General features: G+C 39.6%; 1 protein-coding gene across 2 annotated transcripts in view; it reads left to right on the forward strand.

The window, feature by feature from the left end:
• The window catches only part of PPM1A (protein phosphatase, Mg2+/Mn2+ dependent 1A), a 46,013-nt gene that overhangs the window by 21,286 nt on the left and 9,877 nt on the right, over positions 1-14,850 (forward strand). Inside the window, exons 1-2 of one of the 2 annotated variants that reach the window (XM_069596750.1) lie at positions 7,031-7,783; positions 13,462-14,315. In XM_069596750.1, the coding sequence (XP_069452851.1) occupies positions 13,482-14,315 (834 nt within the window). In that variant the 5' untranslated portion in view covers positions 7,031-7,783; positions 13,462-13,481. Of the gene's footprint in view, positions 1-7,030; positions 7,784-13,461; positions 14,316-14,850 lie in introns of those variants that run through there. The other variant, XM_069596749.1, reaches the window with a different exon arrangement.

Consider the following 14,850-nt stretch of genomic DNA (forward strand, 5'->3'; position numbering starts at 1 on the left):
AACTACATTTAAACTAAATTTCCATGCAATGGTTACTAAGTAGCTTTCCCCTGCTCCTTTTATAGGCAAGGAGCCCCTCCACTGCAGGCATTTGTTTCAGTGAGCCTGGTTTCTGCCCCAGCCTTGCACGGGGGCATTTGTAGTTTCTGTTACTGTCCTTATGGGATGTAGCCTTCTGTGCATCTCTGTTACTTGAGCCTGGGAGACTCACAGTTTCAGCTTCCTCAGGTGTTTTGTATTGTAAGAATTTGCCTTTAGCAGGTGGCTTGGTCTTCTTAATTTTCTGTTTTATAGTAATGTATTTAAAAACACAACTGGAACACAGGAGCACTTCAAAGGATGAATATACAAAATGATTTTAATGGAAGTCATCATGTAAAATTAATGTATATGGTGCATGTCTTTCAAAAAAGTACCAGTTTGCTCTCCTACCTATGAGAAGTATATATTTTTCTCCTTTGCCAATAGTTATGAATTTTTGATCTTTATTAAAGCAATGTGTGAAAAGCAAATTTATTTTTAATGGCTAGATAGATTTATCATTGCTCCATATATTTATTGGCCACTTGCATTATTTCATGAATTTCATTGTCCATGTAATTTGTTCTTTTTCCTTTTTAAAATATTTGCATCTATTTTTATTCAATTACTGGTATTTGGTTGTACTGGGGCTTTCATTGCTGTGTGCAGCCTTTTCTCTAGTTGCAGAGCAGAGGCTGCTCTCTAGGTGCAGGGCGTGGACTTGGCATTGCAGTGGCTTTTCATTGCAGGGCATAGGCTCTAGGCGCTTCAGTAGATTCAGTGCATACACGCGGCTACATGTAAGGGAGATAGCCAGCAAGGACCTATTGTAAACTCTACTCAGTATTCTGTGATAACCCGTATGAGACAAGAATCTGAAAAAGAATGAATGTATGTATGTATTATGTTTAACTGATTCACCTTGCTGTACACCTGAAGCTACCACAACATTGTAAATCAATTCTGTGTGTGTGTGTTTGTCTTAGTCACTCAGTCATGACTGACTCTTTGTGACCTTGTGGACTATAGCCCAGCAGGCTACTCTGTCCATGCAGTTCTCCAGGCAAGAATATTGGAGTGGGTGGCCATTCCCTTCTCCAGTGATCTTCCTGACCCAGGGATCAAATGCAAGCCATAAATCAACTATACTCCAATAAAGTTAAAATATTTTTTAAAAACGAAAATGAAAATTTAGACAAAACATGCCAAAAATAAAAACAAAAATAAATGCGGCTGGCCTCAAATTTCTTTTCAATGTCAGATGATAGGCAATAATGAAGTAATACCTGTAAATGCTGAGGATAAAGAAATCTAGACCCTGAAAAGTTAGCATTTATTATGAAGATAATGAAGTTCAGTTCAGCTCAGTCACTCAGCCATGTCCGACTCTTTGCGACCCCATGAATCACAGCACGCCAGGCCTCCCTGTCCATCACCAACTCCAGGAGTTCACAGAGACTCACATCCATCGAGTCAGTGATGCCATCCAGCCATCACATCTTCTGTCATCCCCTTTTCCTCCTGCCCCTCATCCCTCCCAGCATCAGAGTCTTTTCCAGTGAGTCAACTCTTAGCATGGGGTGGCCAAAGTACTGGAGTTTCAGGTTTAGCATCATTCCTTCCAAAGAAATCCAGGGCTGATCTCCTTCAGAATGGACTGGTTGGATCTTCTTGCAGTCCAAGGGACTCTCAAGAGTCTTCTCCAACACCACAGTTCAAACACATCAGTTCTTCGGCGCTCAGCCTTTTTCACAGTCCAACTCTCACATCCATATGTGACCACTGGAAAAACCATAGCCTTGCCTAGACAGACCTTAGTCGGTAAAGTAATGTCTCTGCTTTTGAATATGCTGTCTAGGTTGGTCATAACTTTTTTTCCAAGGAGTAAGCGTCTTTTAATTTCATGGCTGCAGTCAACATCTGCAGTGATTTTGGAGCCCCAAAAAATAAAGTCTGACACTGTTTCCCCATCTATTTCCCTAGAAGTGATGCGACCAGGTGCCATGATCTTTGTTTTCTGAATGTTGAGCTTTAAGCCAACTTTTTCGCTTTCCTCTTTCACTTTCATCAAGAGGCTTTTTAGCTCCTCTTCATTTTCTGCCATAAGGGTGGTGTCATCTGCATATCTGAGGTTATTGATATTTCTCCCGGCAATCTTGATTTCCAGCCTGTGCTTCATCCAGCCCAGCGTTTCTCATGATGTACTCTGTAAATAAGTTAAATAAGCAGGGTGACAATATACAGCCTTGACGTACTCCTTTTCCTATTTGGAACCAGTCTGTTCCATGTCAAGTTCTAACTCTTGCCTCCTGACCTGCATATCGGTTTCTCAAGAGGCAGGTCAGGTGGTCTGGTATTCCCATCTCTTTCAGAATTTTCCACAGTTTATTGTTATCCACACAGTCAAAGGCTTTGGCATCATCAATAAAGCAGAAATAGATGTTTTTCTGGAACTCTTTTGCTGTTTCCATGATCCAGCGGATGTTGGCAATTTGATCTCTGGTTCGCCTGCCTTTTCTAAAACCAGCTTGAACATTAGGAAGTTCACAGTTCACGTATTGCTGAAGCCTGGCTTGGAGAATTTTGAGCATTACTTTACTAGTGTGTGAGATGAGTGCAATTGTGCGGTAGTTTGAACATTCTTTGGCATTGCCTTTCTTTGGGATTGGAATGAAAACTGACCTTTTCCAGTCCTGTGGCCACTGCTGAGTTTTCCAAATTTGCTGGCATATTGAGTGCAGCACTTTCACAGCATCATCTTTCAGGATTTGAAATAGCTCAACTGGAATTCCATCACCTCCACTAGCTTTGTTCGTAGTGATGCTTTCTAAGGCCCACTTGACTTCACATTCCAGGATGTTTGGTTCTAGATGAGTGACCACACCATTGTGATTATCTGGGTCGTGAAGATCTTTTTTGTACAGTTCTTCTGTGTATTCTTGCCACCTCTTCTTATTATCTTCTGCTTCTGTTAGGTCCATACCATTTCTGTCCTTTATTGAGCCCATCTTTGCATGAAATGTTCCCTTGGTATCTCTAATTTTCTTGAGGAGATCTCTAGTCTTTCCCATTCTGTTCTTTTCCTCTATTTCTTTGTATTGATCACTGAAGAAGGCTTTCTTATCTCTTCTTGCTATTCTTTGGAACTCTGCATTTAGATGCTTATATCTTTCCTTTTCTCCCTTGCCTTTCACTTCTCTTCTTTTCACAGCTATTTGTAAGGCCTCCCCAGACAGCCATTTTACTTTTTTGCATTTCTTTTTTATAGGGATGGTCTTGATCCCTGTCTCCTGTACAACGTTACGAACCTCATTCCATAGTTCATCAGGCCCTCTATCTATCAGATCTAGGCCCTTAAATCTATTTCTCACTTCCACTGTATAATCATAAGGGATTTGATTTAGGTCATACCTGAATGGTCTAGTGGTTTTCCCTACTTTCTTCAATTTAGGTCTGAATTTGGTAGTAAGGAGTTCATGATCTGAGCCACAGTCCGCTCCTAGTCTTGTTTTTGTTGACTGTATAGAGCTTCTCCATCTTTGGCTGCAAAGAATATAATCAATCTGATTTCGGTGTTGACCATCTGGTGATGTCCCCGTGTAGAGTCTTCTCTTGTGTTGTTGGAAGAGGGTGTTTGTTATGACCAGTGCATTTCCTTGGCAAACTCTATTAGTCTTTGCCCTGCTTCATTCCGCATTCCAAGGCCAAATTTGCCTGTTACTCCAGGTGTTTCTTGACTTCCTACTTTTGCATTCCAGTCCTCTATAATGAGGAGAGGGCAATGGCACCCCACTCCAGTACTCTTGCCTGGAAAATCCCATGGATGGAGGAGCCTGGTGGGCTGGAGTCCATGGGGTAGCTAAGAGTTGGACACGACTGAACGACTTCACTTTCACTTTTCACTTTCATGCGTTGGAGAAGGAAATGGCAACCCACTCTAGTATTCTTGCCCGGAGAATCCCAGGGACGAGGGAGCCTGGCAGGCTGCCATCTATGGGGTCGCGCAGAGTCAGACACGACTGAAACGACTTAGCAGCAGCAGCCGCAGCCCCTATACTGAAAAGGACATCTTTTTTGGGTGTTAGTTCTAAAAGGTCTTGTAGGTCTTCATAGAACCATTCAAATTCAGCTGCTTCAGCGTTACTGGTTGGGGCATAGACTTGGATTACTGTGATATTGAATGTAAGATGGTAGGTGTTGCAAGAGGGCATCAGAAGGCAGACACACTGAAAGCATACTCACAGAAAGCTAGTCAGTCTAATCACACTAGGACCACAGCCTTGTCTAACTCAATGAAACTAAGCCACGCCCACGGGGCAACCCAAGATGGGTGGGTCATGGTGGAGAGGTCTGACACAGTGTGGTCCACTGGAGAAGGGAATGGCAAACCACTTAAGTATTCTTGCCTTGTGAACCCCATGAACAGTATGAAAAGGCAAAATGATAGGATACTGAAAGAGGAACTCCCCAGGCCAGTGAGTGCGCAGTATGCTACTGGAGATCAGTGGAGAAATAACTCCAGAAAGAATGAAGGGATGGAGCCAAAGCAAAAACAATACCCAGCTGTGGATGTGACTGGTGATAGAAGCAAGGTCCAATGCTGTAAAGAGCAATACTGCATAGGAACCTGGAATGTCAGGTCCATGAATCAAGGCAAATTGGAAGTGGTCAAACAGGAGATGGCAAGAGTGAACGTCGACATTCTAGGAATCAGCGAACTACGATGGACTGGAATGGGTGAATTTAACTCAGATGACCATTATATCTACTACTGCAGGCGGAAATTCCTCAGAAGTGGAGTAACCATCATGGTCAACAAAAGAGTCCAAAGTGCAGTACTTGGATGCAATCTCAAAAATGACAGAATGATCTTTGTTCATTTCCAAGGCAAACCATTCAATATCACAGTAATTCAAGATAATTGAAAAATATTATCAAATATACCAGCACTGAAAAGGGGTATTATACATGTACCATTCCTGTAAAATCTGTTTAAAGGTAGGTTAGTGCTATCAGGAGATTAATCAAAACAAGAAACTCATTGGATATGTCCCAGTATGTAGAACTTTGTAGTAAGCAAAATATACTAAGTAAATAAAACAAAAAAGAAGTCAAAGGTTGAAATTTTAATATCAGACAAAGGCAAGCATAAGGAATAAGATGAGCATCTTTTTTAATTTTTGAATGTATTGTCTAAAATGATAATTTACACCTATTTATGTGCTATAATTATTGTTATGCCAGATAATGACAGAAAACTTATCAAAAATCCTATATGCTTAAACCAAAACTATATATTATATTCAACCGCACTTGAAACATTAAACTCAAGCATTTATTGGGTTATACATTGAAAAACAAAAGCTATATAGCTTTACTAACATCCCCCTACACACCTCACCCTGGGGACTAAAGAGAAAAAGAAACAAATGATACCATATTATTTGACTTTAATACAACAAAACAGTAGGTAGCCTCTCTATTTTTTCCATCAGAAAGCCTTACTTTTTATGTTTATATTTATTCCGTGGGTGTACTGTTTCTATTAGCAAACTTTTATTATTTGCATCTGCTTTTTCTTTGGAGTTCTTTTATTGTGTTTGTTGAAGGTCTGCTGTGTGTTCCATGCTGAAGGAGCTGATCCAGGGTATTTGAAGGAGTCTTTCCTGAAGACCTAATACTTAAGATCTAAGAATGAGTAAGAGGGAAGGATTGGCTTTTTAAGTAGAGGGAGTGGCATTTATTTGTTATTTTGGAGGAAGGAACCGGTGAGAAGTGCCAGGTACTTGAAGAAAGCCATCTGGTTGGAGTAGAGAATGTTGTTGGGGTGGAGTGGTTATGGAGTGGGGAGGATTATGAAGCAAGGTAAGTCTGGAAAAGGTTGATGAGCTCCTGACAACTCAGGGATTTCATGTGAGCCATAGTAAGCAGTTCATTATCCCCCCCTAAAGAGAGGATAGTCATTGAATAACTTTTAATACAGAATGATATGGTGAAACTTGTAATATCTTTTTCTTCCACTCTTATTCATATATAATTGACATACAGTACCATGTAAGTTTAAGGTGTACACCATAATGATTTGACCTACATACATCATGAAATGATTACCACAGTGATCATGTTTAGCTGAACATCTGTCATCTCAGTTCAGCTCAGTTGCTCAGTCATAGCTGACTCTGCAACCCCATGAACTGTAGCAGGCGAGGCCTCCCTGTCCATCCCCAACTCCCGGAGTTTACTCAAACTCACGTCCATTGAGTCAATGATACCATCCAACCATCTCACCCTCTTTCGTCCCCCTTCTCCTCCCGCCTTCAATCTTTCCAAGCATCAGGGACTTTTCAAGTGACTCAGTTCTTTGCATCAGGTGGCCAAAGTATTGACTGGAGTTGCAGCTTCAGCATCAGTCCTTCCAATGAAGATTCAGGATTGATTTCCTTTAGGATGGACTGGCTGGATCTCCTTGCTACATTCAAAAAAAAATTTTTTTTGTGATAAGAACTTTTAGGATTTACTATCTTAACAACATATATATATATATATATATATATATATATATGCATAAAACACACAGCAGCATTCATTATATTAATCATGTTGTACCTTACATCTCTAGTACTTATTTATCTTGTAACTGTTAAGATTGTATCGTTCAACTGCCTTCATCCAATTCCCTTTCTTACCACTCCTAGTGACCACAAATATGATATTTTTTTATGAGCTTGTTTTTTTGTTTTGGGGTATTTTGTCTTATTTTCTATTGTTTTGTTTAAAATACAGTTGACTTATAACACTATGTTGGACTTTTGTGGTGGCTCAGATGGTAAAGAAAGTGAAGAGGAACTAAAAAGCCTCTTGATGAAAGTGAAAGAGGAGAGTGAAAAAGTTGGCTTAAAGCTCAACATTCAGAAAACTAAGATCATGGCATCTGGTCCCATCACCTCATGGCAAATAGATGGGGAAACAATGGAAACAGCAATAGACTTTATTTTGGGGGGCTTCAAAATCATTGCAGATGGTGACTGCAGCCATGAAATTAAAAGACTCTTGCTCCGTGGAAAAAAAGCTATGACCAACCTAGACAGCACATTAAAAAGCAGAGACATTACTTTGCCAACAAAGGTCCATCTAGTCAAAGCTATGGTTTTTCCAGTAGTCATGTATGGATGTGAGAGTAGAACTATAAAGAAGGTTGTGCACCAAAGAACTGATGCTTTTGAACTGTGGTGTTGGAGAAGACTCTTGAGAGTCCCTTGGACTGCAAGGAGATCCAACCAGTCCATTCTGAAGGAGATCAGCCCTGGGATTTCCTTGGAAGGAATGATGCTAAAGCTGAAACTCCAGTACTTTGGCCACTTCTTGCGAAGAGTTGACTCATTGGAAAAGACTCTGATGCTGGGAGGGTTTGGAGGCAGGAGGAGAAAGGGACGCAGAGGATGAGATGGCTGGATGGCATCACTGACTCGATGGATGTGAGTCTGAGTGAACTCCTGGAGTTGGTGATGGACGGAGAGGCCTGGAGTCAGACACGACTGAGCAACTGAACTGAAGATGGTAAAGAATCTGCCTGCAGGGCAGGAGACCCAGGTTCAGTCCCTGGATTGGGAAGATCCCTTGGAGAAGGAAATGGCAACCCACTACAGTATTCTTGCCTGGAAAATTCCATGGACAGTGGAGCCTGGCGGGCTACAATCCATGGGATCACAAAGAGTCAGACGCAACTGAGCACACACTACCTCGAAGAATAACGCATTGAGAGGTAATGATAGCTTGAAGACTACAGTGTTAGAGAAAACACTGGGCAGATTTGAAAGTCTTTGTAAAATATCTAACATATATTTAAAATAATATAAGTAGTACAATCCATGGAACTTGATGATGGACTGATGGGAGATGAAGTAGAAAGAGATATCAAAGATATGTCCTTGGTTTCTATTCATTTTGATGAATGATGGTGACATTCACTGGCAAAAGCTGTGAAAGAAAAAAAAAAAAAGATGCATAAAGGCATCTCGGGAGCCAGCATAGAGTGAGAAGAGAACCTAGATCTAAGCCTTGAATGCTTATGTTTAACAGCTTGAGAGATGAAGATGGTCCTGCAAAGGAGACATGGAAGAGCTAGGAGTAGGAGGAAAGCTCGGAGTGGGTAGCATCTTGAAAAGCCAGTGGGAACAGTGTTTAAAGAGGGAGTATTGTGTTGATCACTGCTGTGATCAGCCAGCCAGATGTCCACTGGATTAAGTTTGGAGGAACTTGTTTTGATGGAAGGCCAGACAACAGTTTGGAGCTTCAACACTTTTAAAAAGAGTCTCAACCGTAGAGAAAGAAGCAGGAGGTAGCGAAAGGGAGTGAGTCACCTAAATACTTAACTTTTAATGGGTAACATTTGAATGTCTGTAAAAGTTGTACTGCAGTAGGAAGGGAGAGGCTGAACATAAAGGAATAAAAGGAGTCAAAAGAGAATAATAGTGTTGGGTTCCTGGGAAGACATATAAGTTGTATAAGATTCCTTTGAAGCCTAGCCTCTAACACTATAATAGAAGGATTTAGCTTAAGTGAGAGGATGGAGTATGCTAATACAAGAGAAAGGTCTGAGGGAGGATGGGTACGTACATGGGTGGGTTTGTATGTTTGGAATCAAGATGAGGAAAGAACTTCTGAGTTCTAAAAGAATTCCTTGAAGTGATCTCATTTATTGGTTTTCTGTTTATTGTTTAACTGTGGTATCTAGCTATTCATTGTCTCTATTGAAAATTTTAGTTCACTAATTGTTTTTCATTTCCGTGGACCTACTTTCAGAGTGGTTTGTTTCTTTTTGCTTTGGTTGACAGCCTGCAATTGTTTTACTCATTCAGTGTCATCTCATAAATTGATGGGTGTTTTCCAGTTTGGAGCTAATGCATACTGAGTTCACCACCCTCCCCTCCTGCCCATTCCCACCTTTAACTTCTGAATCTTTAAAAATACATCTTCTTATTGTTCTTTGCTTATTAATATATTTTATTTAGCTTGAGTATTTGAGATTGGCATTGCCAGAAACTGCAATTAGTGCACTACTGTTTGCTGTTAGTCCCAAAAATAAAAGTTAAAAGTTGAGATTTCTTGCTTTTCTCCCTTTATTTTCTCTTCTTCTTTGCCTCTTCTCTCCTCTTTTCTTGGTCATTTACCCTTGGTAATTTAGAAATTTAGAAAACAAATTATATAGAGTAGGCACAGGAAAAAATGACACTGAAAGAAGCTTCTGCTTTCTTTGGTGACTATCTTCCATGCCTATCTGCCTTTTATGTTTTTTAAAGCCTACATTTTAGCCTACTAATTTTATTTAGTCAACTCTGAGCACATGCTAGGTTGCGTCACAACACTAGCATTATTAGCCAGTCTGAACATTTCAATACAAAGTACTATGACAGTTATGAAGGTACTTACTTATATATAATTTCTGATAAGTATTATTTTTATATAACTGCTTCACCAGGCTTCTGCAAATTATTCAGAATTCAAGGAGGTAAGATTTCTAAATGGCTTTTTTTCAGTATGTGAAACTCCAGACACAAAATTATTAATTTGTTAATAATTATTATTAATGTTTAATAATAATTATTAATTTGCATTTTTTGCATTTACAGTAGAGCTGGACCTAAAATTTTATCATATGATTGACTTGGTTTGTTACATTTTTACATTCCTAATATATATTTTTTCAAAAGTTTCAAAGAATTATTTGTTTGGTAGCTTCATGTGTATATTTAGAAAATAACTGCTGGACTTTTCTATAAAAGTGTAAAGTCCCTATTAGGTAATAACAGAATCTAGATTGGCTGTGTATGTGAGAATGTAGTAATAATTAAATAGTTTCCATTTGCAGAGTTCCTCATTTTTGCTGTACTCAATGTAACTCCTTTGCACCCATTACCTCATTTAAACTTTTGCAGCAACATTCAGAGGTAAGTGTTAATATGCCCACTTTACAGATAAAGAAAGAATGCTAGGTTAGTGATACGAGTGTCTTAAGTATACGGTTGTCCAACATTATCCACAGGGAGTGATTCCAGGAGCCCTCGTGGATACCAAATGTGTGGATGCTCAAGTCCTTTCTGTAAGGGTAGTGCAGTGAATATGGTGAGCCCTCCATATTCACAGATGTGAAACCCAAAGATATTGAGGGCTGGCTGTAACCCCTCCTACCTCCCCTTTAGCCTTGCTAAAAAAATTGAGGTACAGAGATGAGGCAACTTGCTGTTGACCTTCAGCAGATGACTTAACCTCACCACAGCTCTATCATCTTCTATCTTCCTATCTAGACTTTCCATCTCTCTAATTTTTACCAGCGGTACACAGATGCCTAGGTTGCAATCCTACTGTGGAAATTCTATTTTTTTTTAATTTTGATTTTTTCTAAAGGTCTACAGATAAGTTCTTTTGTACAACCATGACTGAGACCATTGCCTTAGTAAATGGTGCCTTAGAGTGAGGCATACTTGAATTTGAGTCCTAATTCCCATAAATTTTTCTGATAAGTGATGTTGGCCAAGTTTTTTAGTCTCAATAAAGTTCATCTATTAGGTTGGTGCAAAAGTAAGTGCAATTTTGCATTGTTGAACTTTGCCATTGGATATTGGAATACATTCTTAAATAAATGTAGTTATGTTACACATCGTTTTAATGTGCATTTCTCACTTTGTTTTTTTGCTAATGACTTATTACTTGCTGTTTATTTTTGACTATAGAAATGATGTTAGACAAAAAGCAAATTCAAGCAATTTTTTTATTTGAGTTCAAATGGGTCATAAACCAGTGGAGACAGCTCACAACAGCTCATTTGGTTCAGGAGCTGCTGACAAAACGTACAATGGTTGTTCAAGAAGCTTTGCAAAGGAGACAAGAACCTTAAAGATGAGGATGGTATTGGCCAGCCACTGGAAGTTGACAGTGACCAATTGAGAGACATTGTCAAAGCTGATCCTCTTAAAACACATGATAAGTTGCTCAAGAACCCAACAGTGACCATTCTATAGTCATTCGGCATTTGAAATTGGAACAGTGAAAAAGCTTCAATAAGTGAGTACCTCATGAACTGACTGAAAACCAAAAAAACAATCATCATTTTGAAGTGCTGTCTTCTCTTATTCTATGCAACAACAGTGAACCATTTCTCCACTGGATTGTGACACACAACGAAAAGGATTTTATATGCAACCAGTGATGACCAGCTCAGTGGTTGGACCGAGAAGCAGCTCCAAAGCACTTCCCAAAGCCAAACTTGCACCCAAAAAAAGTCATAGTCACTGTTGGGTGGTCTGCTGCCCATCTGATCCACTACAGCTTTCTGAGTGCCAGTAAAACCAGTACATCTGAGAAGTGTGCTCAGCAGCTTTATGAGATGCACCGAAAACTGCAGTGCCTGCAGCTGGCTGGCAGTGGCCAACAGAAAGGGCCCAGTCTTCACAATGCCTGACTGCACGCTGCACAGCCAGTGCTTCAGAAGTTGGATAAATTGGGCCGCATCTGCCACATTCAGTTGACCTCTCACCAACCACCACTTCTTCAAGCATCTTGACAACTTTTTGCAGGGAAAATAGCTTCCACAATCAGCAGGAGGCAGAAAATGCTTTCCGAGAGTTGATTGAATCCCCAAGCATGGATTTTTCGTTATTATTTATTAATTTATTTTTGACCATGCTGGGTTTTCATTGATGTGTGGGCTTTTCTCCAGTTGCCGAGAGCAAGGGCTACTTTCTAGTTGCCATGTGGGGGCTTCTCATTGTGGGGGCTTCTCTTGTTGTGGAGCACAGGCTCTAGGATGCACAGGCGTCAGTAGTTGGGTCACATGGGCTAAGTAGTTGCAGTTCCTGGGCTCTAGAGCACAAGCTCAGTAGTTGTGGCTTAGTCGCTCTGAGGCGTGTGGGATCTTACCGGAGCAGGGATTGAACTCATGTCTCCTGCATTGGCAGGTAGATTCTTTACCGCTGAGCCACCAGGGAAGCCCCCAAGCATGGATTTTTGCACTACAAGAATACACAGACTTATTTCTTGTTGGCAAAAATGTTTGATTGTAATGGTTCCTATTTTGATTAATAAAGATGTGTTTGAGCCTGGTTACAGTGATTTAAAATTCAAGGTTTGAAACCACAATTACTTTTTCATCAACCTAATATAAACTGAACATAATATTATAACCTACCTCAGAGTTTTGTTGAGAATAATTTGAAGTAACGCTTGCAAAACTTAGAATGATCTAGAGTTCATCTTGTACGATGTCTGCTATTAAGATGTCATTACTATTTTATCTTTTGTCCCATCAAAACACTCACCCTTGCCATATTGTGTATCCATTTGATGAATACCACCTTAAGAAAGGAATAATGGCTAGTTTTCATTATTTAACTTCCATTAGTGGAACTGTAATGGAAGTGGACAAGTAGGCAGGAGATCATTTTATCATACCAATCAGCCAGACTTCTCTGCTGTGTATTAGTTTGGCTTTAGTAGGATAAAGGAGGAGGGAGAGGTTGCCGGGAAATGTTCCTGAGTTGTTTTTCTTCTTCCTGTTTCTCTTCCCATCTTCTTTTCAGAGCTTAGCATCATAGTATCACAAATTCCCAATTTCCTAAGCTCATCCTAATTTACCTAGGTACTTTCCCCACTCCTACCCATCTCCCTTCATCTTCATTAAATCTCATTCTATCCTTCTTTCAGATTGCATTCAGTTGTGACTCATTTGATGACTTGGACCCCAAGTCTCTACATTCCTAGGCTATTACTCAAGTAAAGGCCAACCTAAATCCTGAACACTGTCTTCCTGCCTTGTAAGCCCATTCCAAGTCAGGGGTTTTCGCTTTTGATTGTTGGGAAAGGTTAGCCAAACTTTCAGACTTGCCCACAATGCTGTCCTAGACCTTTTGTTTATACCGAGTGATTGTAAAGTGCTATAATAATGATATGTGTTATTACCACTAGGTTAGGTTATAGTAGATAAATTTTGTTATATGTGTATAATGGCTTTGCAGCTTGAAAATTGAGGCTGAATGACTTACAGTAATTTAATAACATCGGCTTATCAAAGACGGAAAAACCTATGGAAAACATAGAATTTGAGCTAGAATATAAAGGACTGGTATACGTACTTATATAAGGAAGGAGGAAAGGTGGGAAATCCCAGTTAAGAGCACTGACATGAGGAAAGGCTTAAGGGAAGGAGCATGCAAGTTTGGATCATTGTAAGTGGATCTGTTTTTTTTTATTTGTTTTCAGAGGGTTTGTGTAATAAGAATAAAACTAGATATTTGGAACCAAACTTTGGAAAATCCTGAATACTCAACTAAAATATTTAAGCTTTCTTTCTATTTCCTTCACTCTTAAAAAAAACGGTTGTTGGATACATATTGATAGTTTGTTTATAAGATAGTTATTAACTTTTTTGTTTCTCTTCCTTTGCAGACCTAGAGAATCAAGACATAATGGGAGCATTTTTAGACAAACCAAAGATGGAAAAACATAATGCCCAGGGGCAGGGTAATGGGTTGCGATATGGGCTAAGCAGCATGCAAGGCTGGCGAGTTGAAATGGAGGATGCACATACTGCTGTGATCGGTTTGCCGAGTGGACTTGAAACATGGTCGTTCTTTGCTGTGTATGACGGGCATGCTGGTTCTCAGGTTGCCAAATACTGCTGTGAGCATTTGTTAGATCACATCACCAATAACCAGGATTTTAAAGGGTCTGCAGGAGCACCTTCTGTGGAAAATGTGAAGAATGGAATCAGAACAGGTTTCCTGGAGATTGATGAACATATGAGAGTTATGTCGGAGAAGAAACACGGTGCTGACAGAAGTGGGTCAACAGCTGTGGGTGTCCTCATTTCTCCTCAACACACCTACTTCATTAACTGTGGAGACTCAAGAGGGTTACTGTGTAGGAACAGGAAAGTTTACTTCTTCACACAAGATCACAAACCAAGTAATCCGCTGGAAAAAGAACGAATTCAGAATGCAGGTGGTTCTGTAATGATTCAGCGTGTGAATGGCTCTCTGGCTGTGTCGAGGGCCCTTGGGGACTTTGATTACAAATGTGTCCATGGAAAAGGTCCTACAGAGCAGCTTGTTTCACCAGAGCCTGAAGTCCATGATATTGAAAGATCTGAAGAAGATGATCAATTCATTATTCTTGCATGTGATGGTATTTGGGATGTCATGGGAAATGAAGAGCTCTGTGATTTTGTAAGATCCAGACTTGAAGTCACTGATGACCTTGAGAAAGTTTGCAATGAAGTAGTCGACACCTGTTTGTATAAGGTAGCTAGACTTTTTCTTTTTAAGACAAAATGATTTTATGGTATCTTAATTACTACTCTAGTATAAAATCATCTTAGAGCCTATAGCTCAGAAATAAGTTTTTGCTACAGTTGCAGGATACTTTTCATCAATTACAAAAATAATATAGGAATACTTCTTAGAAATAAATTATCCAGTTACCATAAATGCAAGAGTTATAATCTGGATGTTTAGTCTTTTTTAGTAACCATAATTACTTGAGTTTTTTGATATTATGGAATATTATCAAAGGTAAAAAGACTGTATCAAAGTGAATGTTTTCAAAAGGGGAATGGGGAGAGTTTAAGCCTCACTGTCTATAAATGAAAGGCATTTTAGAATTTTAATATTTTACCATGTGATATCTCAGTATGTTTATGGAAGTACTTTGAGACTGGTCTAATGAATCCATAGCACCAACAGAGGGGATTTAGTGATGATCTGGTGTTATGTAATAGAAATAGCCTTGGACATGGAGTCAGAAGAACTTGGTATGAGACTGTGTATGACTTCAGGT

This window comes from Ovis canadensis, chromosome 7, assembly GCF_042477335.2.
Source record: "Ovis canadensis isolate MfBH-ARS-UI-01 breed Bighorn chromosome 7, ARS-UI_OviCan_v2, whole genome shotgun sequence".
Taxonomy (NCBI): domain Eukaryota; kingdom Metazoa; phylum Chordata; class Mammalia; order Artiodactyla; family Bovidae; genus Ovis; species Ovis canadensis.